This window comes from Sylvia atricapilla, chromosome 4 (genome assembly GCF_009819655.1).
Source record: "Sylvia atricapilla isolate bSylAtr1 chromosome 4, bSylAtr1.pri, whole genome shotgun sequence".
In the NCBI taxonomy this organism is placed as follows: Eukaryota; Metazoa; Chordata; class Aves; order Passeriformes; family Sylviidae; genus Sylvia; species Sylvia atricapilla.
This window is the reverse complement of record NC_089143.1, coordinates 38720785-38748695: the sequence shown is the minus strand read 5'-3', so window position 1 is coordinate 38748695 and position 27911 is coordinate 38720785. Positions and strand designations below refer to the sequence as shown.

The 27911-nt window shown below is 36.3% G+C and overlaps 1 protein-coding gene across 2 annotated transcripts in view; it reads right to left on the bottom strand.

The window, feature by feature from the left end:
• The window catches only part of SH3RF1 (SH3 domain containing ring finger 1), an 83776-nt gene that overhangs the window by 10707 nt on the left and 45158 nt on the right, over window positions 1–27911 (bottom strand). For both annotated transcript variants that reach the window (XM_066317614.1, XM_066317615.1), the window contains exons 3-9: window positions 20940–21215; window positions 20117–20212; window positions 14532–14834; window positions 13559–13669; window positions 5892–6046; window positions 3761–3931; window positions 3338–3597 (exon numbers count right to left, since the gene is read on the bottom strand). In XM_066317614.1, the coding sequence (XP_066173711.1) occupies window positions 3338–3597; window positions 3761–3931; window positions 5892–6046; window positions 13559–13669; window positions 14532–14834; window positions 20117–20212; window positions 20940–21215 (1372 nt within the window). The remainder of the gene's footprint in view (window positions 1–3337; window positions 3598–3760; window positions 3932–5891; window positions 6047–13558; window positions 13670–14531; window positions 14835–20116; window positions 20213–20939; window positions 21216–27911) is intronic.

Below are 27911 nucleotides of genomic sequence, written 5' to 3'. Positions count from 1 at the left end.
TGAATAAAGCAGTTGCATATGCTACCATATGCAGTTGCATATGCTACTTGCACCAGTATGCAAGAGAAGAATAACAGCACTCCAACTTCTCTGTTGTGGAGATATCCAAGCTGCTAAGTCAAATGCTTCACATATGGACAGATGCAAAGTGAAGATTACACTTTAGTACCTAAGAGCGAACTAAATACTACCTGGAACTTGTTTTCTCCTTTTAATATGACATGTAGTTGTTAGGGCATATAAAGGAAAATAGGAAGAAACACACCTTATAGAAGCTGCTAAAAATGTAATTCAATTGTTTCCCTAAACTATTCACAAAATCCACAACAGATTTTACGGGTCTTTCAAACAATAAGCACAGTGGCAATTACTGCTATGAGTGCTTTCTCTGAAAATGTAAGCTGTTGTCTCTTGGGATGTTTAAATATAGAAAGTGGATTTACTCATACCCCTGTGAACTAAAAGGAATATCTACACTGGAAGCTGGAGAATAGCTCAGGGCTGAGTGTATTAACCTGGGTTGCAGTGCAAAGCTGCAAAGCACAGAGCTTTGCATTAACTAATTTATCCTTTCCAAGAAGTAACATTGCTGTTAAAGTCACATGGTCAATCATATATGCATGCTGTTGGACCACTTCAACAGATTGGGCACCTCTGCACCACTGGGTGGTATGAAATGCAGACACCTTAACTGAACAATATGAGGCAAAATGTAGCTCCCCAGTGCTGCACAACTTCTCTCCTTCAAATACTTTGTAACTTTCTAAGAAAGGGTCATCACTCTAGCTTGGTGAATGTATATCTCAATTGTATCAATTTTTGTTTTTTCAGATACTAATACAATTTCAGCCTTGTTGTAAGTGAAATCCTGGAACCACACCTTCAGCACTTGCCCTCTGCATTCTGCTTTCAACAAATTCCTCTGGTAATTATTTAGATTGCAGAAACAGTGTATTAGAGAAGACTGACAAAGGTCCTAAATTTTATATAACAATCCTACAGTATTATACCAAATTACAATCTCTGCAATAACACAAATTCTTTCTTTTTTATCAAAAAAAGACACATCATTTATATGCTATGTCTCATTTTTTGATAACTTCTGCTGCTGTAGCCAACTCTTCCCAACTCTTGAGTAGCATGAACATTTCAAAAGAAAGATAAGGAGATTGTATCAAGATTTATTTTTTTGTCAAAAACCAATTATTAATGCTGCCTTTTGTTCATGAGACAACAACAGCTTTCCTAGAAGTAGCTGCTATTCTTCAAAATGTATAAAATCACATGAAATTTATGTATGACAAGCATGGCAGAGCTTTCTGGTTTTGTTTTTGTATTGCTGATGAAATTGATAGGAAAAATGCTTCAAGTCATCCTGTTTTCATATAGATTATCCTTTAATGAAATAGGCAGAATATATATTTTCTTTATAGGTCCTTCCAATCAAAGGACGCATACTCCCTCAGTAAAAGGTGATGTCAAGCAATGTCTCACTAAGATCATTTGAAGAATGGTCCTTGAAGCCCTGAGCTAAAGTGAAGCTGGAGCCCTGCATTAACCTTTGAAGCCTCACCCAAAGATTAACACTCAGCCAGTGTTCTAAGGAAAGCTCAAGGGGATCATGTTTCACATGTTTACTACAAAGTTTTCTGTAGTTTGAACATAAAGCAGCCATTATTGCCTCACTGCTCAGGTCCTTATAAGGGACAGATCTGTATTTGTGACTAACAGCACACCTTTACAAAATCCAATGTTAAGTTCTCTGTGGTGAGAGTCCAATCCCTTTGAATTTTTCATTTTGGACCTGAAAAGTCGGTGGGAAGTATGTTGTCACATTTGTCAGCTGAATGAAGTGTAAAAGCTTATTCATCTTGACAGCAGTGCAGGGATGTAGGGACAGAAAGGCCTCTGGAGCCCACAGGAGCTTTTTCCTTTGTGTTGTCACTTGTAAGCTCCTAGGCAGCTCAAAAGAAAGATTTAGAGTAGAAGCCACCTGTGCCTAAGAGGCAGGAAAGCACAGATGCTTTGCTTAGTTTCTTTTACCAGTTGCCAGCAGCATCTGGTTATTTTTATTTAAAGGTGAAGAATAAAGTTGTTACACACCTGCTCCAGCTTCAGATTGGACTGGAGGAAGATGGGGCCAATTAAGGAAATAAAATAACTAAAGACATATGTACATATCCTACCTTCAAAAGCAAACCTGGTGCTGGCATCTGAACATGCAGAGGGTGTTTCAGGAGATGCATGACTCTGAGAAGTGGGCTAATCCATGGATCTTGAGACCATAAGAAATAGCCCTTCTTTATGGGGATAACACAGCATACTATTACCATTTTTTGCTTTCTCTTTTACTCTGCCAGTAAGAATCTTGTGATTAAAAAAGCCCTTTTTGTCATGATGCTCAGTCAGGAGATCACACACCCTAAATTCAAGGCTGAAAGAGGAAACATTGGGATAAGACTGAAATGAGAGTTTTCCTTTTTTCCTTTTTCTTTTGAGGTCCTTGAAGCAACTGGAACAGATTTGGCTCCAGTTGTGTGCTATTTTCTTAGCCTGGCAAATCCACAGAGGAGTGCATAGATTTGGTAAACAAAAACTCTTGAAAACATCACTATCAGTCTTTTTGGATCTGCTTTTAAATAACAAGAAGGCATGTTTCACTATGATGTAGCCTGCCCCAGACAGTAAATGAAGAGTTACACCTTTCAGGAATACGGAATTTTATTACATAGATCATATGGATCTTGAAGCCAGCACAGCCTTAGTGTTTCTGAGTCAAAGCTGAAAGAAGCTACCGTCAAGGTTAGAGAACAAACTGGAATGCCTAAGGACCAAACCTGAGCCAGAGACCTGAAAAGGAACACTGAACCTGAAAAGGTATTCAAAGATGTTAGATGATAATTTAAAAGTGAATGCTAAATTAGAGCAATCTGTAGCTCTTACGCAGTTAACACAGAAAAAATAAGCTATGACTCAGATGTTCTTATCACTTTTATTACTATTATGAATTGCGTATGAGTGGGGAAGCTCAAAGAATGTCCCCATCCCAGATAGTGCTGGAACAAAAAAAACCCCCGAAATATTCTACCTGTGTACTCGCATATAAATTCCTAATAGTGGGAATATGTGCATACACACAGTTGCTTAGAGGAGAATAATAAAAGATCTAACAACTCAGACCATCATTTCAGAAAACATTCAACTCTAAACAATGACATTAAGAAAAGCTTTTAAAAAAACTCAGCATATACTTACATAGACCTCACTCCAGTCATTTGTCAAGATGGGCTCTACAGTTTGTCTACCACACATAAAAAATTTCAGGATTTTTTTTTACCTGTTCTAACTGCATTTCGAGCCTGGTTGACGGTCATTTGTCCTGTCACATGCATAAGGACCTTGGTTTGTGGACTGGTTTGGATATGTGCTGCAGAAACCACTGCTGTGGGTACTGTGCTGGAGTTCACTGCCACACCATTCCCCTGGAGCTTCTGGGATGTTCCACTAGCAGTGGAAGGGCTGACCATAGTCACCACTCGTCCTGTTTGGCCAGCAGTAGACATGGGAACTTTTGTTTGTGATGCACTTGTCACCGTCCTGCCAAAATTTAAAGCAAACAGTAAAATACAACTGAAAAAAATTAGCTAGTTACTAAAACTCACAGGTCTTCTATTATGCAATTTTTGCATTTAATACAAGAACAGAATAATTTTGGATTTGAAACTAGCTAAACTATTTAGACACTTGTCTAATACTGTACCTTGTAACTGGAGCCACATAATTTCCAGGAAAAACACCAATCTTGCTTGTATGCATGGAAGTTCCCTTGAACCAGCCATCTTGGCAGCGTTCAAACACTAGGAACATTTCTCCTTTCCGCAGTTCCAGTTCATCTTCTTTTCGAGGAGTGTAGGGGTAGATAGCAATATACCTAAAAGACAGGAAAACAGATGTCAGAACTGTATTTCAGACTGCAAAACTGGAAGCTCCTGAGCAAACTTTAGTGCAAAAGAAAAAGATGTGTTACTAGAAATTGAAGTCTATGGGTAAGGTGGTTAGCAGCTAATTCACTTGTAAAGTTTATTTCCTTTTATCTTTTCTAAGCATAATACACTAAAGCATAATATAGTGCTTTTGAAATCATATTGAGAGTTCAGAAACATTTGCATTCTTTCTTTAGAAAAAAAAATGCTTAGGAAAAAAAAAGTTAAAAAAAAAAGCTGAAGCTCCTGTAGTTGCATCTTGGAATGATCCCAGAGAAATTTTCAAATAGGATTGCACAATTCTCTATTTTTAGAAAGTGATACTGTTTTAACCACCACAGTGTTCTATTTTCTGCCACATTTGAACCTAAAAAAAACATTTGAACCGTATATACAATTATTGACCTGGGCCTATGGAAAATAGCATTCCAATAAATCCCATTTTCTCTGGAATATACTTTTCACAAGAGGCAGCCAATTAAGTAGATGGGTAGACTATCCCCTTCTATGAAAAAGGATCCACGGTTGCTTGCAGTGCTAGTATTTCCCACTCACCTTGTAACCGCAAGGACAAAAAAAGTGGCTTTAGAAAGTGGCTTTGATTCTTTCATCAAAATTGTCTCTTGTGCACAGTAACAGTAGCATTAACTGCATGCTTGTCCTTTTTGCATTACATTTTTATTCCTTGCTGCCCACCCAAGAAACCCTGCAATATCTACAAAATTCCTCTAAAGGCAATATAGGTTCCCAAAGCAAGGAAAAAATACCCTTTTGAAGGCAACATGGTACAGTGGTAGCAGAAAGCTTCACTGATACATGATTTAGCAGTGATCTACAAAGCCACAAACAGAAGCTCTATGGAAAAGCAACTGATCTGCTTTAATTGATGCTCATTAAGTTCCTTTTTAGTTAATTTATTCCAAATTTCATTAGTATTCTCATATAGAGCAAGAGGACAGAAGACAGAGGATGGGAGTAAATGAGGTGAGAACTTGATTAACTGCACTAGGCGCAATAATCCATAAGAATCAGTGTTTAAATGCCTGACACCAAGAAACAGCCCAAATCCAAATGCACCTGCTGTACAAGGAGGGTGCTTTTCTGGAGTGGGAGGAAACCTGGTGAGAAGATAACAAGAACAGAACAAAAGCAGTCCTTATTCAAACATGTCCCATTAGATGGTTCAGCACCTCCTGAATTTTACATTTTCTTTTATCGTTCTTATTCCCCAAGCTGCACACAAAGAGGTTTTCAAGAAGAAAGATGTTGTTAGCAACAGATGTCAATATACCAAATATTTTCACCCGAAAGGATGACGCACGTTTGCTTGTGTTACAAGCGTGAAGACATAATGCTAACTAGCAGCTTTCTGCCTTCATCCCAAATTGCCACCCACTAATTAAGTGCACTGTAGAATCTTCAGTCAAATTTCAATTGCAACTGACACAAGTAGTCTGACAGTAACATGTTTAAAAGTCTAAATTAAATACAGCACTTGCTCTGTTTTGGCATCAGTTATTCCATATGAGAATAGCCTTTTCATAACGTACATAATGGAAAACATTGAATAAATTCACTCCAGTGAAATGACACTTTTGAGTTTTTCAGTATTCAGTGCTAACGCAAAGATTCATTCATTCATCCTCTGCATGATAAATACTTTGTATTTTTGATGCGAGTTCTTTCTATACACAGCAACAGCTGATTATATTTATCTAACACATAAACAATGCTCAGTATGGAGCTTGTTTGAGGATATCACCTTTCTGCATGCTTTTGTTCTAAGTTGCATGCTTGGCTTTTTGGCAATTCCAGCAGAAAAGAGCCAGCTGCCGTGCTAAATGTACAGGTGAAGTAAGTGACCTCGTTCCATTTTTCTGACTGGAGAAAAGTTTCAGGTTTACTTACACACTTGGACGAGCCTGTTGTCGTAAATGTGCAACTTGGTCACTTGATCCTGATGCAGACCTTTGTATGACACTTGTAGACTGAGGTCCAGAAGTGGCCGATGCAATGATTGCAGCAGACAAGAGAGGTGGCGGCGGTAGTGGGGGATTCATATTCTGATTTTATAAGAACAAAAAAAATAGCAACAGATGATCAATATTGTTTGATGAGTTCAATCAGCTGGGAAAAAAAAAAAAAGGGGGGGGGAAAAACCCAAACAAACCATGATATTCTAAGGAAGTGGAAAAAAGCAACTGAGGCCAGTATTCCTTTACCTACTATTACAATATAACTGGAGAGTTAGCTTTGTCTCTATTTTCCTTTTTTTTTTCAGTTTAAAATCTTGACCTTTTGGCAGCTAATTAAGCAAATGACAAGCAATTTCTCAGCACAGGGAAAATAGAAAGCACTGTTTCTAGTTATAACATGTTTAGGATAGGGCTTGACAAAAATTCAGAAGCCTTCCAGGAGGTAGATTTTGCATCCTGCTGCTGACTGCACTTCATAACATGATTGTTTTTGTAACCTCAAGCTGAAACGTAATATACAATTCATCTGCACTGCACCCAAAAGCACCCCTTCTGGGGGCAATTTTCTTTTGATGTATGGGTTACAAAAGCAAGCACAATATGAGGCCATAGTCACCGAACTATTGTTACCTCTTTCTCCTATTCTTCTAGTTTAAAGAGTTAGCTTTTGAAATTCAGTATTATCAAGATCGGTAATCTTTAACAAATACCCCAGTAAAAAGGCACCACAGATCATAATGAGGGTCCTGCCTACAGACTTCTGTGCCTTTTGAGAATCAATGGAGCAATTGTTACCTTCTGCTCTGTAAGGCCTCAGATAATTCTTTAGGACCTTGTGTACTGACACTCCTGGGAAAAGGCACTCACAAAAGGAGAGCTTTTCCTTCCCCCCTTCCAAAAATAACTATTTGTGTTACAACACACACAAAAAGAGTAATAAAACAACTCTCACCTTTGAAAAAGTGAAACTGAATTAATTTCAAACATAATCTTCCTAAAACCCACAAAACTAGAATATTAATTTAACAAAATATCCTGAAGTAGTGCCTGGCACTTCCAATACATCATAATATAAACGCACTGCATCACAGTATCAGTTTGGAAAATACGTAATTGAACGACATTTTAATTCCTCTCAAACTGCACTTCTCAAGGGTTTTATCTTTTTTTTCCTGCTTTTCTAAACAGAAACCTATATTGAAACTGAGTTTTAGTTCTACACTGTGTGATAATTACTTTGCTGCATTTGGTGAAAATGTTAATAAAAAGACAGCTCTTTAAACCAGCTTTACACTGCCAAGTCACAGTAAAGTACTGCATAATTATAGACTTTCAAACCTAGAGAAAACTGTTTCAGTCAAAATTGTTATGCTTAGCTACGGTATAAATTGCATGTTATATTGTGAATTATTCCTATTTTATTTAAACCTTTTTTTCTGGTCATACATTAACATGTTCAGAAGACCAAATAGGCCTTCTGTATCCAACACTGAACAGAAATGACCGCTGGAGAAACATCACTGAGAGCTTTGATACTAATAGTTTTTTACAAAAATGGCAATAGCATTTGTTTCATATTCTACCCAACAACTTTTTTTAAAGTATCCAGATAATTCAGACTGAAATACTGACATTTCTCTTTCAGCTGTTTTACAGCTGAAGTTATTTGTCTCTCTCAGTTAGACATTCAACAAATGTCTTAGCTGAATCCAAGCAAAATGTGAGCATCTAACTTGTATGCAACCTATCAGTAGAGTATAAATTTAAATATTTTTTTAGGCATCTATATTTCTTTATATATGGTAGAACTTGTAAATCCCTATTAGGAGATGATTAGTTGGAATTCTTGAAAATTAAAGGTATTAATGCACAATATTAAGGTTGTCATGGTTCCATACTTCCTGCATCTCAAAGATGCTGAACAGTGCATTTTACTCATTTGAACACATAATATACACTGAAGCTTTAGCTGCAATAAAGGCACCTTCACTCTATTTTATTCTGCTTTATTCACGTTCTGCTCCCCTCCCTGTGTCTATCAGTACCGTAATGAGACCAGCAGTGAGCCACAGACCAATTAAACTCCCAAAGACCTGGCAAGTACCAAGAAATCTAAATAAACTACTTGCTAGGCATTAGAGGACTAACACTCCCCAGCTTGCACTGCTACAACTTGGTAAAATAGACCCAAATGATCTAGCCAAGTTTTCAAGAAGTTTTCTGGCATGTAACCATTTTTGTAGCTGTTGAGAAACACACCTACCTCCAGGGCACATGCTAGTTTTGATGGTTCCCATAGTCAACATTCCGTGCAAGAATATACACAAACCTCATGTGATTCAATAAAGTATGCTCAGCCATAATTAAGAGTATTTTAGGTAGGTGAAGGGGAAAAATCGAATGTTTCTGCAACTTCTTTTCAGACTCCAGGTGTACTTTCAAGCATATAAAACAGCAAATAAGTGATAAATTATTTTTTCAATTGGAAAATGAAAAAATTCATAATTTGTTAATTAATGTATGTTACTACTTAAAAAATATCTATACTCATGCTCTAGAAACACATGCATATTTTTAAACTTAAATATAATTAGGCTGCATTCAGTTAATTGAAGATCAGTAATCACCTCACTCAAAGAATTATAAAAGGCACAGCAGTGAAAAAGAACATTCATTAACAGTCTTCACTCCCACAATGTCTAGGAAAAAAAATGTGGCTTCCAAAATTCCCTGAGGGCTAACAAATTAAGGCTTATGTTTAACAAAATTCCTAAACTATACGTTATCAAAAACAGGTCTCTCACACAAAACCTCATTGTTTCTTCCAGCTGCTTCCTCTTCACAACAAAAGTTGATTTGAATTTGGGTTGATTAAAATTAGGACAGTTCTTATTAAAACCTCCTAACTTACACTATTGAACTTACACTGGAACTACATAAAAGAGCTAAATGTCATCAGTGTATTATATAACCCTCACAGCTTGTGCCTCATTAATAATAATTCAAACTACATTGTACTCTTCAACATAAAGAAAAATTTCTCTTTTTGTGCATGTATGAGAGAACAAGACCAGAAAAATTAGGTGTTTTTTACTTTCTGAAACCTTCAGCACAAAAGTGAATGCAAACCATCCAAATATAGACCACCTATTTCCGCTAGTTAAGTGCACACACCAAGACACCATTTCAAAGTCAACATTTCCAATCTGTAGAAGTAGCAGTATGGATTGCAATCCAAAACACTTTTCACTTTCTCAAGAGACTGTAAAGACAGACTGAAAAGAAGATATCTCTTGTTGCTAGACTGTTTTTCTGCTGCTGCTTTTGAATGTAATTCTAACTTTGCTGTGGTGTATTTTGTTTGTTTTTCCCATATCATCGTTCAAATCACATACTTTAAAATTATTTTTCAGCAAAATCTATGGCAACTAGATCTCCTCTGTTAGATAACTACCTTATAAATTACACTCAAGAATTTCCTTCCAAGTGAATGAACCTTACATAATTGTATGTGCATATTTTCACCCAACAACTACTGAACTTGACATCTGTTATTTGTATTTGTCAAAGAACTTTAAATATTCTAAACACCTACAAGGTTCAAAAATGCCAGTGGCTAAGATAAGCAGACCAATTACTGCCCCAATTAAGGGTAAAGCTGTGGTTGAAGTCCCAAAGAACAGTGTAAGAGATAATATCACAGCCAAAAGCTTTAGCTGTGAGAAGTCTGTCTCAGTTCATAGCTTCTTCAATTTCAAAGAATCAAACCTCAAAACACAAGCCAAGAATTAATGCTGTTGTCTAAAGAACTGCTGATGCAAAATAAAACTCGGAAATAAATTATCACAAGCTTTCTGAATGAAAATTAAATTTTGCTTAAATGATACAAACAGTAGAGAGTGTATATGGTCACTTGACAAGAACACTCTCATTCTTAAAGCTTATTTATGTCAATTTTGGCTGAAACTTTGTAAATTATTTATTTCATACAATATTGGGTACCAAACAGCATCTACAAAACATTATTATGGACAAAATAAAATTAATACAATTGGCATTTTTGAACCACCAGAGCAATATAAAAAACTAAAATGCAATCCTATACATGTAAACAGATAAAAGAGTCACAGACTCCCTTGGGCTAGGAATTAATCCAAACTGTTTTAGAGAAACTTGTTAGACATCAAGACAGCTCAAAATATCTCCTGTTGACAATAAAAATGCCATCTTTCTCACAGGAGATAAGAGAAGACACTAGCTTTTCCATGCTTTGACATACAGGACAGATAAATGTAGCAAAGATGCATAAAGTCGAAATTACTGTAAAGGAATATATTCTCTTCTTCAGTGATGGATAATCATGCTCATCCTCTCAGATTTATTTTTTCTCCCTTAATCTGAGTTTAGCATTATATAAAAGAAGTGTACAAACAGCTTGCTTTCAAAGAACAATTACTTTCAGAAGTGTTATAAACACCAAAGCAACTGATAGGAAGGACATCAAACAAACCACCTTCATGCTGAAGAAAAACTCCATCCTGTCCTCATCCAATTTCCCTGTGAGTTGTTTAGCATTCAGAAATTAAGAAAAAAAGCTAAAGGGAGGAACTTATAAAAATTCAGGAATTTCTACTTACAAAAGAAAAAGAGAAAAATACAAGAGCAAAAGGACTCAAGCCAACCACTTCTAATGCTTTAAACATACGATCACAATTGCTCCACAGCTTAAAATAAATGCTCAGAATGTCAGGAAGGGTATTGCCAGAAGGGGAACACCAAGAGAAACAACAACATCACTGTCTCTCTTGACTGGTCAGAACTATTTTGCACATTTCTAAAATGAAAACAAGAGTTGATGAGGCAAGAAGAAAAGTGTAAGTAGAAGATACCACAGTCTGTGACTTTACAAACTGCATCATCATCTAATATCATCTATCATAAAAGAACACAGGAATCACCTGACTCCAGTGTGAGCTGCCAGCTTGCATTTTAATCATGCTGAAAAGAAGTCAAGAAGAAATAGAACATTATGTACAGAAGGCTATTGACTTTTAAAGAGGGTGGCAGAGAATAATTCACATTCTCAATGGGAATTATATGCCTAATTGGAAACATAAACAGGAACATGGTTATCACAAAGAGAAAGTAGCACCCCAAGATACAGGACAATCATATGGCAGGAGTTTCTCTACATGCTGCATCTAGCACTGCAATTTAATTCCTGTGAATATCCATGGTGAGATTGCCTTTGAACAAGCTTAAGCAACTAAAGCACCCAAGGTGGTTTAATGACTTTGAACCAGCACCAAACCGAAGTATTTTTCCATGCTGGCATCAAATAAAGACCTACTGATTCTTAATAACAAACAGAAGTGTTTGTTACTGAGAGAGAGGGAAAAAAAAAAAAAAAAAAAAAAAAAAAAAAAAAGGGCAACTTCTGTCAGAACTTCTGAAAGTGTGCATTGAATGCTGTCTGCTCAACCCTCTCCAAAACCTGAGTATCTCATAAATCAAATCAGTTACTGAATATTTGCAGCCTATATGTAGCTAGACTTGCATTCTGCCTAACAGTACCTGTTTGCTCAGTTCTCGCAGGTATTTTCTGAAGGATAGGATGAAAGAAGTATAAAAAGCTATGTGGATTAGTATACAACCAGCTAATTGTTTCTAATATAAGATGTATACCTTTATATACCTCTATACCTGAGGGGTCCTCCTGTTGGACACCAACTTGAACAAGAGCCCACAATGCACACAGGTTGCCCAGAGAGTTTCTTAAGTCTCCATCCTTGGAGATATTCCAAAGCTATTTGTACACAGTCCTGAGCAACTGGCTTTAGATGGCCTTGCTTGAGCAGGGGAGGTTAGACTAGACAAAATCAAGAGGCCCTTCTAAACTCATCTGCTCCATGACATTAAAATATGAATCTAAATATAGTGAGATTATTAACTGTTTCCGGATTAGCGTTCATTTAATAGTAGGATTACAAAATAATCCAGATTCAAAGAGTCAACAATCTAAAGATAGTAAAACAAAGCATTGCTACAGCTCAATCTGCCTTACTCAGTAAGGCAGGCAAAAGCACCCAATCCATATAACTGTCAATAATAAAGTCATCTGTCTGAAGAGCAAAGAAATGTGAAACACATTTACTTGGATGAGAGCCATTACTACATCACAAAAGATAATGAAAATTTGTGGCGTCAGGGTGGATATTTAGCTAAACCTAAACTTTATGCTACATTCAAGCAAATTTTCAAGATACAAGAATCAGGCTAAAAAGGTAAAAGGATTATACTATCAATACCTTCTTCACTGAAAAAGACTGTGCTGTACTGCACCCACTTCTGGCATGTGTCACCATGCCAAGAGGAAGTACTGGAGGTAATTCAGAAAACAACAGCAGCATCATAATTTAAAGGACTGAAAACTATAAATTAAGAGTTCCAAACAGAGCTGTCAAAATGCAACCAAGCATTTTTGTAAACAAGAGAAAGTTGATACCAGAAGACAGACAATTCTGCCTTAAATTTTGCACACAAATGTGTAAAATTATGCAAATGCCAAAAAGTTGAAAACAAAACTAGACCTATTTAGCAGCAATGCCATTCATCATATTTTACTTGGTTTAAAGACTGCAAGGAGAAACACCTAAACAAGATCAAGTCTTGGGATTTTTTTGTTTGGGTTATTTGGTTGATTTTTTTGAATTAAGTGAAGATCAACTATTCAACTGTGCCCCACCCCTTAAAAATTAAGGGCATTATTTTAGACTAAAAGAACTTAATTTCAAGAACTCCCATGACTTAAATAAAGTCCCATTGAGACCCCTTAAAGACCTCTGAAAACTGGTATCCACAATCTTTACTGCAGTAAGGCTCTGATGAGTACAGTATGATATATGACATTCCACAGTTTTTCTAATATAAGCACAGGAAACTAAAGAATTCCAGTAGGTTTTGGAAAGAAATCCTGCAGTTTTTAAAGAAAATGTCATTTTATTTATTCAAAGGAAACAGCATTGCAATATATTTCATCCTTTTACAGATGGCCATTTGCTACATGTCTTCCTATTGATCTCCAAGAACCTTACTCCAACATGCTAGACACGTTCTTTATCTGCCACAGGTGTACACACATCTAAAAATCACCTTATTTAATGAGGAGACAGTAGCCTTTTGAAGCTTATTTCAGATAATCTTGAAAATCTCAAGATAGGTAAGCCAGAAGCACCTGGCAGCTGTGGTCCCAACTTGATATTTTTGTAAGAACCCGCTTGCTTCCCCAAACTTTCCCCCCTAGCATAATCTCTTATCTACTAATGCTTAAAAGAAAGACTGTTCTGGAAGGAAGTGTGCTTCTTGTGTTTACTACAGAGAAATTACAGAGGAAAGCTGGAGAAATGGCTATGCACGACAAGATGCAAACATCGTAGCAATTGGGCTTTTGCTATATTTAAATTCATACCATTGTCTACAACATAGCTCAATTCCCATAAAACCATCATTTCAAATCAGTATGTCGGAAGTTGAGAAAAAAGATGACTGTACAAGCCCAAAATAAAACGGGAAGGCTGAGTTTACTTAAGTGGTACTTACACCAAGGGCAGCTTGGTAGGTAACTTCTGAGGGGAAGGTGAAGGAAGGCCCTGTTGTGACTGGGCTGCTGGGGGGTGGAGTCACAATCAGCCCTGTAGTGCCAATATGAACCTGGGAGAGAGAAAAAACCTGGTAGGGTCAGTTCTGTGCAGTTTAGTAAGAACTGGTTTTGACAGAGGTGTAAACTTCATGGTTAAAATCACCTGTATTCTACTCCTTGTAACCTTAAACTAGACCCAATTTTTAGTTAGATATTCACACAGTGTTGGATCACACTGCTCTCTTTTGTTTTCCACACTGATATGTCTCGGTCTTTGGAGATACATTGAACCAGCTACATGAAACACACTTTTAACCACTGTCAGTTTTCTTTTTCCTCCATAAAAGGCTGTCAGATCCCAAAGGTGTGTAAATAAAGCATATTTAGGAGCTCAGGTAAAACATCACCAATAGCTCTTGGGCTCCATTGCTCTCTCTTTTCCCAAAGTGTAATCACTATATGAAAAAGCCAATTTTTCACACGCCACTGAACAAAGAAATAAAGTCAGATAAGTATTTCTACTTACCACAACCAGATAAATATGCTACATTTCTAGAATTTATATAATATTCAACTTGAATATTTTACTTTTATAGCATGCATTTTATTAATATTCATTATTATAATCAATTTAGAAAAAAGAAATCAAGAAATTAAATCACTCCAATTTCTAGTTTCCACAGCTAATAAAAATCTTTGTGGCACTTAAGAATATAACAACTGTGGGAAAAAAACTAGCCTGCAAGACCAAAACTACTTGCTATCATTATAAAAGAAGTGTTAGAAAATATTCTCCTTAAATGGTCTCATGTTGGAAGATAAGTTTTTTGAAAGTGTATATTTAATATTAATTAGACATAATTAATAACTTGAAATAAGTAATCTGACAAGATGAGAAGCCTTTACAGTTATAGCTGATTTCCTGTGAATTACCTGAGAGGGGGCACTACAGGACAGTCCCGTCAGCTCACTTATGCGGGCTGCTGCTGTTGGGTTGCTGGAGCTGATGAGGACAGGAGGACTGATTTCCATGGAGTGGCGATTCTGAGAAGACTGTGAAGCCTTGTTGGACATGGTGAGGGAGGTAAAAGAGTGTCGTTTTTTGGTGTTTTTCTTAGCATCGGTGTGCTTTTGGGTTGAATTGTTGTGGGCTGCCCCAGAGGTACCTTCTCCAGAGTCAACAGCAGAAACTGAGGGCTTGTCCAATTCTATCAACTGTTTGGCTGCTGTGTTGAACTACAAAAACCGGTAACATGTTAGTATTTTTTTATTTATAAAAGTCATCCGAACATAACAAAACATCTCTTTTCCTTTTATTCATAAGATCATTTCAACCATGCAACTTAAAACTGCAGCCTACCAACCTACTCTACAAATCAGTCAGTAGAGAGTGACAAAACATTCACTACAAACTCAACACACTTACTGTTGGGCTGGACTGGACTACCCATCTGAGGTAAAATGTCAATCAACAAAGGACATAATGCCACAGTCCAGACATGGATTAATTCAGCAATAACCACTGCCTGTGTCATCTAGAAGTCAGACTAAAACACAGTGGTCCCCTTCGACCTTATAACAGAAAAAATCTGTGTCACAAAACTTCTTGGATGTTTATGTCATTTTCAGCCATTTTTTTTTGTTTTGTGTATAGCAAATGTAATCCCACACATTTGCATGTGGGCTCTTGGAGATATTCTTCTTAGTATCCCTTGGTACTTGTGCACATCTTTAGCACTACCAGCAGGGAAAACACAGGCCTCCTAAATGTAGGTTTAAGAACACAATAGGATAGACTAAATATCCAGCTATATTAGTATACTACCTGGCAACAGGAACCTATACAGGCATAAGATGGCATAATTTTGTGGAAATACCTTCTCAGCTTCTGAACTTTCTAATGTAGAGGCACCATCTCTGTGCCATTTTTTCTTTTTTAAGCTTAGCTAAAGAATTTTTGTTCACAATGGGATTTTCTATCTGCTAATTTGTAACAATACTACATTAAATGCAAGCAAATCCTTCCTTTCCAATGAAGAACTGAGGAATCGCACACATTTTCTTCTTACAATGAAATGTAAGCTATATAATGGGGAGGAAGAGAGGAAACCAACAAACCTTCACATTTTTCAAAAACCCTTTATTTTCAGAAAATCTTAGCACTATTAGAAATAATAATGTCAGAACTCTCATGTAATCATGAGCTGAAATAACACCAGCACCAGATTTTTGAATATGTACCACTAAATATGAATACTGTTACTTGAAAAGCATAGGTGAAAATGAAGAAAGAAAAGACCTTTCCTGAAGAACATCAGGATGAAAGAATGAAATTAGTCACTGTGGAATTACTATTTCTATTCTTCAGCAAATTATTTTTTCTATTTATTTTACCATTTTCCTGCAAGTCTTGAGATATGTACTATACTCATGAAGAGTTTTAAAGTAGTATTTTACCCCATCAAAACTTTACTAGACAAACAACAAACCATTAATCATGATAGCAACAACACTGATTTAAATCAGCTCTAACAAATGACCAGCTTGTGTTATGAACACAAGTAGATATCTACAGATATAGATATAGAAGGTAGTGTAAAAGAACAAAGGCTGGTTTTTTTTTTTAATAGAAGAAGTTGGCAAGTGATATTTGAAAGATGTCATCTGGAAGAAAATCTCGTGCGTATTCAGAAAAAAAGAGAAAGCTGAAAACCAGAACCACTGGAAGAATGAGTTGACATCAAAACCTTCAACAGAAGAGGAAGAACTACATGGAATGTGGAGGAGGGGCATAATGGGGGATTTGAAACAGGATATGAAGCTGAGAATATACAATTTTTTCCTTATGTTCTTATGTTGGTCCTTTAGAATGCAGCTGAAAAGAACTGGAATCACAGAATCATTTGGGTTGGAAGGGACCTTCAAGATCATCAAGCTCCGACCCGTCTGCCACGGGCAGGGATGCCTACCACTAGACCAGGTTGCTCAGTGCCCCATCCAACCTGGCCTTGAACACCTCCAGAGATGGGGCATCCACAACCTCCCTGGGCACCCTGTTCCAGTGCCTCACAATCCTCACAGTAAAGAATTTCTTCCTAATATCAAATCATAACCTATCTTCTTCCAGTCTGAGCCCACTCTCCCTTTTCCTGTCACTACATACTCTTGTAAAAAGTCCCTTTCCATGTTTCCCTTAAGAAGGAAGGATAGGAGAAGACAATGTCAAATCAGTAAACAATCCTATGAAAAAGATGGATGCTAGATTTTCCTTCTTGCTGCTACTCAAAATGGATCATATGGATCAAAATAATGCTGTATTACTTGCATATAACAGAAGACAAACAGTTTTTTCCAATGAAGCCCATTATTCAGATGATCGTTGAATTCTAAATTTAGATCAAACATACTTTAAACAGACCAGTGAAAACATTATTTCATTACAAAACACTGATAAGAGGCTGAAGGATAGTAGAAACCAGTAGGAAATAGGACCAAAAAAGCCTACTCTGCTGTTCAGCTTGTCAAGGTCTTACCTGTCATCACAACAAACATGCAGGCTTTTAATCTAATAATTGTATCTTTTTTTTTTTTTTCGACTCAGATTGAAATTCTTCACCTCCTTCCAGAGAATCTGGGTATTCCATACTGTTGATACAATGGCTGTAACTGTTTCCATTCTTATGCAATCTATATTCTTATTTGCAAAGAACTACTTAATCAAAGAAGTTAAGGGATCACAGAGGAATGAAAAGCAAAACCGAAGGCCACTTTGCTAACAGCACTCCAAGGTACCTGTTACACCTAATTATATTTCTTTACCTCCAAAAGCTATCAATGCTTGCAGAATCCGATTACTCTATACAGTGAACAACCTATTATGGAAAAGTTAAGGCTTGCCCACGGGATCAGTTAAAGACTGATTCAAATATAAGCAGCCTACTGTGCTTTTTTATGCAGAGAAACAAGCAAACGACAGTTGCATGAATCTGAAGATGGAAGAGAACTGATTACTGGCCTCCTCTTTGAAATAACCTGAGGACAGCAATAGCTGCAGGATGTTTTGCAGAGTGCAGTTTACTTCTCTTCCTTGATAGGAGGAATTAACAACCTGCATGCATTCTCCAGTGATTCTTCCTGATTTTTCTTCTATTCTGGACATTTATATTTGTTTATAAAGTGTTAAACTAGGTGAAAACATCCAATTTGAGATCTAAAAAATGTTTATTGTACCCAGAACTGCAATCAATGCAGAAAAATCCTAGTAATATCTATTTAGTTATGCATAATCTTCCTTTTTGGAACAGAGATAACTATAAGTGTTAACTGACTGAACAGAATCACTCTTAAAATTTCTCTCAAAATGTGTTGTCTTACTTTCATTATTACTACAAATTTAATAAGTGAAAGTTAGAAAAGAAAACATAAGTGTAGTGAACATTGAATCATAAAAGGGCAAATTTTGTCCTCAAATACGATCAGAGATTTTCATGGACTTCAACATTACCTAAAATTTTCTCATCACTGTACAAGAAATATCACAATTATTACACCTATACTACAGAATAAACATCACAGACTATGCCCATTTTATAGTTAATGACTTCAGAAAATCTCTAGTAAAGGAGCTACTAACTCACATTTTTAAACAAAAGGATGTGGACAAACATACACAAGATAAAAGGTATGTCTGTCATTATAGCATAATGGAATTCCCTAAAAATAGGCATTGATTACAGGATTGGAAAATGCAGTGAAAACTACCATGTAAAAATCTTTCAAAAGTATTAATTACATCTCATCTTCATTGTCTTTCATAAAATAGGTAGAATGGTTTGCTATACTTGTTTCTCTCAGTTGCCTGTATATTTTCCAGAACAATAGTTATATACTCTCAGAAACCAGGCATTTCAAAATTCAAACTGATATACTTTACTGCACATCTCACTGCCCTCCACCACAGTGTGCATTTCAGCTTAGTATATACTGAAAAAACCCACCTATCTGACTTGAAGTAACTCTTAGGGCATAATTTTTCATTCTAGACTTTCCATTCCACACTTTAGTGGGGATTTGAGAATGTGTACTTACTTACATGTTGATGCCTATTCTAAAATGGTTAATTGAAAATACATTTTCTTAGTTGATGGAATCAGTCTAAAAACATTAACAGAAATACATTTTGTGACTTTCATTTTTACACAATATTTTTCAAGGCCGTATCTCCTTTTTGCAACTTTTGCAGAGATAGGAACGTAGTTGCTAGCTAAATAGCTCAAGTGGCAGCCCAAGGAAAGGGCTTTTTTTAACAAGGCTAAGTAATTTAGTTTGAAAAAACACTACAAAAAAGCTTTACTGGCTGAATTGAAGGGGCAGCTAATTGCAAGAAGCTAGGAAAGAATACCCAAGGGCAAGAAATTGTTAAATTGGCTTTTAAGAACTTCTTAAACTGAAACCAAAATTGCACTAAGCAAGTTGAAACTTTTTTGGTCTTCTTGTTTTTACAGTCATGTGAAATTTTCTATCCCCAGGTATACCGATCCTTACATCAAGCTATAAAAATATACATTTTCCCTTTTAAAAATAATAAATTCTATTTTGGTTAAAAGCAGTAAGATTTTTTGAAGTTCCTGTCGCATCATAGGATTCAGAAATTCAGTTAATAAAACCTGACTTGATTCTTAGTATGGTTACACATTTCTTCTGTGACCTGAAGTACATATTTCTCATCCCAGAGATAATGTGAAAATACTTTTTCCTTTCATAATTCTGTCTAATTTATTGAAATAAAATATTGTCAGTACAGGGAAGTACCTTACCAAGTATTCACAGCATACCTGCCAGAAAAGGACAAGCACTATTCCAAACCTTTGTATCTTTCTGTAATGCAAATTTACAGAATCATTGTGGCTGTACACACTGTTCCTAATCAGTGGTGTCTTTCTATATAAAAGATACAGCTTTCAACTCACAAAATTTAAGAAGTTGGGGAAATTTTCTCAACTGCTACCTCTTACTGTAAATTGTTGTAACACATATGAGAAATGCAGGAAGACATAGAAGATTTTATATTTGGTAAAGCTGACCCTTTACTTGCTTAACAACAACCTATATCTATATCCTTTGATGTCCTACCTGTGCTAGGTCAGTTTCGAGAGGTGATATTAGGGACAGTGCAACACTAACTATTTCTCTGACTTGCTGACTGCTTTCATTTTGTGGCTAAGTGTGGTTTGGATTGATCGCATGACTCCAGTATTAACAAGAAAACATAGTGACTGCCTCCAATTACACTAATTTCAACTCCATTCAATAAAAATAGGTATCAAATAGCTAAGTGAAAATCACTGGTTCAACTGCTGAGGCCATTATTTTTCCCAAAGAGCATTTTAGGTCTAAGATTATTTATATCTCAGGTAATTTTAGAATCATCACCAGTACTGATTATTTTTCCTTTCAGAAAATTAAACATACAGTGGGCACAGCCTCACTGAGGACCCAATACTCAGTACTTTACTCACCTCAACATATGAAATTGGAAATATTCCTATCTTGTCAGCCAGCATTCCTTCTGCCCAGTTTTCATCCACACGGCGAATTACAGTCAGAACATCATCCTGTGTGAACATGCAGTGATTATGTCTCCCAGCTCTAATTTAACTTCTCATTTAATTTTCCTCCATAACGCAGGAGTAATCAGGGAAGGCAGGACATGGACAAGAACCACAGAGAAGGCACTCTATAAGAGCAATATGCTGCTCTTACAGTTCAAGCTGTTCTTTTTCGTATTTTGTCAGAGTTCAACTAACTGCCCACATCTCAGTGATCTGACTTTGTCCTTAGTGCCAGTCTTCCTGTCATCTTCAGTCCACGTTACTCATCAGCCCCTCTTTAATTCCTTGGCATTAATCAACAGAACCACAACCATTTTCCTTCTCAACTGACTCATTACCTGACCTTCCTTAGATGTTATTTTTCTACTTAAGTACTTAAGAACATTGCTAGTGATATCACTTCACTCACATCTGCAATTTGAGTGTTTCTTTAGAAGAAGGAATGTTTTAAGTTCATAACATAGGTTATTTCTCATAAATTAGGAACATCACTACAGCAGTTATGAAAAAATGAATTCTCAGAAATAAAATACCAGAAAAATTATATGTAATTTAGAAAGAGAAGGGAGAACTAATCAATATAGGAGAAATACTTGAAGAATTACTTGTCCTTTTCATATGTGTGCAACTCCAGTAAGAAATGCAGCTAAGACTACAAAAGAGTTGTATAATTTCTTATCCAAGGGAATGAAAGTATTAGAAAAAAGTAGGAATTGTATTCTCTATTTACCTTTGCAAATGGTAAACAGTCTTTATCTGCTTCCTTGTCTTTTACTTCAAAATCATAAAGTGCTTTGCACTGAGGCGGAGGTTGAGGTAAAGGTTTAATAATCTGAACAAAATTGGTAGGAAAAAAGCCATGGATGCCATTGACTTCCCCATGATACCAATTTTCATCCACCTGTCGACGTAAAATGATGATGTCTCCTTTACTGAATTTCAGATCTCCAGGTTCTTTTCCCTCGTAGTTATACAATGCTTTGGCACATGGTAACTGAGGTACACCCTAAAGAAAAAGAAAAAAATAATAAGTCATTAGAATTAGATGAGCATGACTACATAGAATTTATGTTATATTTTTGGAGAGTATGAATGAAACTGCATAGTACGAAATTGCAAAGTAAAATTATACACATATTTTATTGCAATGATTCTATTGATTTTACCCACAAAAGTAAGAAGAGTTTCAGTTCTCTACAGTCTCAAGATCCTTTAGGATTTCATTATGATTTTTAATCATACAAAGTTGCTAGACACAGGAAAGGCAGGAAAGCATAATACTTTAACCCTCATGTACTAATTCACTAAGATTAAACATTAAAAAAACACAAAGCAAGCAAACTGGAAAGCAATCTGACCACCTGAGAGACCACTGGCAGAAAAATGCTGCAAGAAAATACAACACTGGAATAAAAAAATTGCTCCAAGACCTTTAAGGCAGTTTTCCTGCATTACTTTCTTATTATCTTCCTCACCTTATTAACTTCATGGGCAGAAAATAATAAGGACATAACAGACGTGTCTTCCAGCTTGAAAAACAAATCTCAGTTTATTAAAAATGAAAAATTTCATTCTCGAGCAACTCTCTTAATGCAATTATTTATTTCAAACCACAGCTAATAAGAATTACTGGAAAAGATCTGTTGAAGGTGTGCATCGTTGGGTTTCCTTCACTTGATTCCTCCATAATATCTGAAAACTAGAGATCATTGGTGCTGCTCTTGAATGTGTATCAGAAGGATTGAAATTTAACACTGTCATCCTCCCTTATATAAATTGCAGGTATTATTTTATAATTGCTCAGCCTGTATCTCCAAATTGCAAGAAAAAGCCATAAAACTCTACAACTATAGTGTTAGGGCTACTGCCTTCAAAACTCTCTTTTCTCCAAATTTAAATGCCTGGAGGGGTGCTTACCCTCTTTAGGATGCAAACAGCAGTAACTTGTATTACTAATAGAGCCTTTCCAAAGCAGAGGCAGCCTTTATAGTCACACAGAGCACAGTATTTCACATTTTTGATGTAAGCCTATATGGAAAAGGCAAAATTTAATTAAATTCAAGGTTGCCATTATTATCTGCCACATCAACCCTATGGTATGTCTCTCCTCTCAAGTCCTCCACCAGCTCAGATTGTAAATGGGAGTTGCACTTGCACTATCTCAAGAAGTCACACATAATGTAAGGAAATTCTCAGAAGGAATTATCACTTTGGGTCTGTCCATTGGGCAGAAGACAATGTACTTCACATTAGACATTGTACTTCACAGAAGACATTGTACTTCACAGAAGATAATGTACTTCACATTAAAAAAATAAAATCTTTCAATATAATCCAATTTGATTGAACAGCTTTAATTTTTGTTCAAGTAAATTAATATACATTTAATGTCTCAATTGTATAAATAAAATTCCAAAAATTAACTTCTCTAGTAACTTTTTTTTCTATCCCAAATAGTCAAAGGACAACCATGTCTATATACATAGGTACAGAGGAGTATGATTTATATATGAATACAGGAAAAATCAAAGTTAATTCTATTGTTTTCAGCATGAAAAATAGGATATTAGCAAGATCCAAGCAATTGTTCACAATCGGTGATCTCCAGACAGAAGCAAATACTATTGTTCTTCATGATCACACTTAATTGCATGAGTGTACAATGACGACACACTCTGTACAAACCTGGATACAGAAAAAGACACCAACTAGAGATTTTGTGAGCCTCAGCTGATTGAGGGCAAAATTAATGGTCAGAATAGAAGAATTTAAAAATCATATATATATGTATATATATAGAAATATATAGGGAATATATATAGAAACACACCTCTAAACAAGAGAGGAAACACTGCTTGCTTATCCCTTTCCATCAGAATAACAAACAAGCAAACAGAAGGATTAGGAGCCAAGAATTACTGGAGAGAAAGTGAGCCCCCAGTAATTATGGCTACTATAGGACATAGAAATCTCTCTTTCACAGGAGGTAGTAGTTTGACTTCTCCCAGGAATCACCTCATTGGCCTGGGAGAAAGCTTTCTATGTCCTCACACTGAAAAATAGTTTCTAGATCAGCTTTGGGTATAAAATACAGTTTGAAAAAAATCTCTTTAAAAACAGACCAAACTAGGAATACAATATTGCATTTATGCAGTTTATCACTAAGGCTCCCACAAACAGATCTGCATACAAAAGTACAAACATCTGTTTATGTTTTATAGGAAGTTCCTTTCTCAGTGTAAAGGTTGACTTTTTGCAAAGCTTGTTTCCCATGCTAAATAGAAATGGTTCCAGTCCATAATTCCAAATAAAACAAAGTTCAACAACACACAGTTCACACAGTTGTACTGCCAGGGATTAAAGAGAAGTAGTTAAATGACTGAGAGAAGTGGATGACTTTTCCTTCTGTCCCAGGGGGAGGATGAAGTGAGAAAGAGAGGATGCAATGGGCAGGGCTGCTTTCAGGGGTACAGGATCCAGAGCCCTCAAGCACCATCTTCACATTCCTCCTCTGAGCAACCTGAAGCCGTGGCCCATGGCCGGCGCCTTCCAACCCCTTGGGCAGCTGCAGCCCCCCTTCTGCCCCTCTGGCTGCTCACCAGCAGAGATGGCCATGAGGATATGCCGCGCCAGAGTTTACATTTCGCTCCATGTCTCTCACTTGGCTAAACATCAAAGAAACGCTCTGGAAGAAAAACTTTGCAGCCTACCCATAAGTTTACAGCTGCCACTTACCCTGCCAGCTCTTTGAGTAAGCAACAACAAAAACAACAACAATAACAACAAAACCAAGACAAAAACTATTTTAGGAAATGAAAATATGAAATTCCGAAAGACTCCACACAACAGGTTCTTGGAATTATTTCTTTAGTCCTTATGCAAAAACATCTGAACTTCTAATACTACTGCTGATAGACAAGCTGTTTAAATTAATTTTTAGCTAAGGCATGGATATACATATATTTCACATGCCAGACACCTTTAAAGAAAATAATGTATGATGGCATCAAAACAAATGGCTTAAAAAGAATATGAAAAAATGCATATGCATTCATATATAGGAGGCTCAGATTCCTCAGTATTCTTTTCCTAACCCAGATATTTTGTCTTAGAAACCTACAGAATGCACAATTTTGCTCTTTGGACTTATACTTTTGTTTTCAGTCACCTTATTTTGAACTTTACTTTTTGGTCTTTTAATGGGCAATATGCAACTGTATGTATTTTTCATAAGCTTATGCCAAGAGAAACTTACGCCTGCAGAGAAACACGAGATCTGATTTCCTTTAAAAAGGAGTTTCGGTGGCAGAAGCCCAAATGTAAATATGCTTACAGCGGCAGAAAACAGTGCACATTCTGTACTTACTGCACTTGAAGAACCAACATAAGCTAAAGTAGCAAAAAATAGTAAACTCTCTCTCAAGGAAACAAATGGAAGAGATACTGGATCAGCTGTGTCTCTGTTTCTTTCAAAGTCTCCCAGACACCGGGCTGCTAGTTGTCACTCTTCCAAGCAGCCAAGGCATTCCCTGTTCTCTGGCTGCAAGATTGGGAAGTGGCCTGGGCTCCTCTGTGAGCCACTAGAACTTACATCCAGAACAATTACACTGGTTTCACCTGTCTGAGCTTCTTAGACACTGAGTGTTTTCAAGAGGCCAGGAAGTAGTACCTTTTATAAAAGTACTGCTTATGGTGGTAGTAAGACAGACAAAAACACTTTTCTGAAACTGGCTACATGGACAAACAAAGCTTCCAGACAAATCCAGCCTGCTCAGATACCTCAGCAGCAGTTTTTTAGGCCCACCTTTCTTCACAGAAATCTGAAAACTGGAAATTGATTCATGTCACAAGAGGATCTTAAACATCCATTGTTTGCAATTTTCTTAAAAGGAAAGACAGAAAATTGATTTTTCTTCACCTATGTTTTCGTTTTCTTAAACAAAATGGAGAAATGATGCCTTAAGTTTTAGCTTTCATGTTTTTCAGATTCTGTGCTGCCTAGGGGTGTAGTTCTGAGCCTCATATTAAGTGTTAGTAATCTCTCTTCACAGAGTAGGCAGATGAAACAAATCCTTTTCCTGCTGAAGACCAAGGACAACTTTACCCCAAAGCGTAAACAGTGGTGGACTGAAGGGAGGAATGAGAAGGATGAGACCCCACTACCTGAAGCTGCAACTGGACAATTAAACTCTAATATGCAAATAGACCAAAACTTATAAAAACGTAGGACCTCATGACCGGTCACCCATTTTGTGACCATTTTAAGTCCACCCTGGGTAGCCCTGGTCAGGCTCTTATTCTGCCCAAGGTGTACCCTTAAAGGCCTTTCAATAAATATCTACTTTATTCTTTGTCTCTGTTCAGTCTGTTTCAGGTCAGCCTTCCCAAGGCATCACCATGCAGCTTCTAAATCAAACAAAGAGTCACATTAATGACCACAACAAGATGAGGAACTATCACAAAAAAATCTCAAATTCCACAGCAATTGGAAGTACAGTAAGTTTAGTGATACAGAGGTACTTTCTTCAGTCAACTCTCTTTTTTTTTTTTCTTTTTTTTTTTTTTTCCTCCAAAGAACCAGTATTGTAAGACATACTTGATTGCCAGTGAAAGGTGTTTTTACATAAGGAAAACATAATGCAAATGTTTGCAGTCAAAACTTGTTTGCAAGGCAGATTTGGGTTGAGTTCTTAATGTGTACATTCTCCAGTATTGTGTACATTCTCAGGTAAACCTGAGATTTCCTCTTCAGCCTCCTAGTCATTCAAACCTTCTGAAGGACAATATTGCTTCTTTTAATCTTCTGGTCAATTCTATTTCATATTATTGCTTTCTTGATTCAAATCTTCCAAGTGGATGCTTCCTATTACTTTTTTTAAAGTGTATTTTTGCTTTCTTGCCTTCTTGTGCTTTACTAAGGTGTCCAGTCCTGCATGCAAGAACATCCCCTTTTGCATGTGTATTCTTATGTCTCTTTCATCTCACTGGCTCCAATAAGTAGTTTCAAGACTTAATTTATAGCCACCTGATCTGTGTAATTCAATTTTCTTTGTTTCAGCCTCCTTTGTTCCTTCTCTGCTTGCATGAAGCTTTTCATGTATTTTAAGACATAAAGCATATGAAAGTACTTTACCAAAGACCTTTCTAAACTGCTTATATTAAAAGATGTGTTTTCTTAAGTAGGATTTCCTTCTAAAGGAAGGAAACATGTTCTCTATGTTAAGATACAGGTATATGGCTTTGGCCTGAAAAAAATTAAATACTCAGTTTTGCAGGATAGACCAACCTAGAGACAGTAACATTTGAGACTAAATCTCCCTGGGTTTTTTTAAGCCCAAGAACACTGTGTTTCTACAATCCAAGAAGAATTTTCAAAGCTGGCTCCTTGCATTTACTTTTCTCATCTAAGGAACAATTCAAACAAGGACAGATGTGTGCAAAGAAAGGCTAACTTGAGTGTTATTCATCTGTACCCAACACTAACTTGTTAGCGTAATCACCTTTACGTACTTCTGCCATCAGAACTATCTCAGAAGCCTGGAGAGGTCATCAAAACAAATGAAGTTTTTTTAGAAAAAGTATCTCTGAGGTTCCTGCTATCTGGATGACAAAAAGGTAAGATACTTTTATGTCAGGAGGCTGTATTAAGTTGCCAGTATATTGTAATAACCATAAAAACAAACCTTTGGTAACATCTGATATAAATTGCTATTGCTCTACTGAATACCGTAAACCAGAGTTTGGGTTTATTTATATAATAGTTCATTAGATTGAAGAAGTGAGAAATGTTAATGTCAGTAAGTATATTCATTTCCACTGGTTTCCTGTGATACAGTTGTACTAAATCTCATTTTTCTCCTCACACATAAAGCAAATAACCAAACATTTGACTTAAAACAGTGCAAATTTGTAGTTGTTTTGAAATGCTGTATTCAAAGATAGTTACTCACTACACAGCTTTTGATTATAATAAAAGCACAAGTTCAGCTTGAAGAGGAAACTAGCCAGCCAGGTTACCCTGATCAAAGAGATCAGGTTTGAAACCCAACTGTGTGTAACTTAATCCATATAACAATCATCATTTTGAAGAAAGATTACTTTAGGAAAAATACTAGCGTGACAATAAAAATTATAATCAAGCCAATGTATTTATTATACTTCTGGAAAAGCCAAATAATGGCAATCAGCAACAATTTTAGAATCTTGATAAATGACACTATTACATTTTTACTGTTGCCTAATTCAACTGAAGTTAAAAATTCTTTAGTATACTTGACTGATTTTCAAGGTTTCAGCCATCTAAGGCAGGTTGACACACCAATCGCTCCTAGAGCCTTTTACTTGACTCGTTTGAGGATTTTGCCAGTTAACTTTGCTCTTGGTAACTTGCAGAAGAATTTCACAGCACAGACTCAGAGAAACCTATATTTTACAGCAGATAGGTAGCTCCTTTATTCATGTAAGCAATTCTTATGTGTTCTTTTGAGGTAAATTCTCAATGGCCTGCTTAAAGTAGCCATTTTATTAAACCCTTTTTGCTTCTTCTGTCTTAACAGCTTTTAAAAGAAAACATTTTGGCTTTTTTTTTTTTTTTTTCTTGTCTGATGTTCAGAAATAAATATAAGGTCGTTTAATGTAAGTATGAGCAACTCTTTCCCACAAAGTTGTTTTGAAATTAAAAGCTGGAATAAAAAAGAATGAA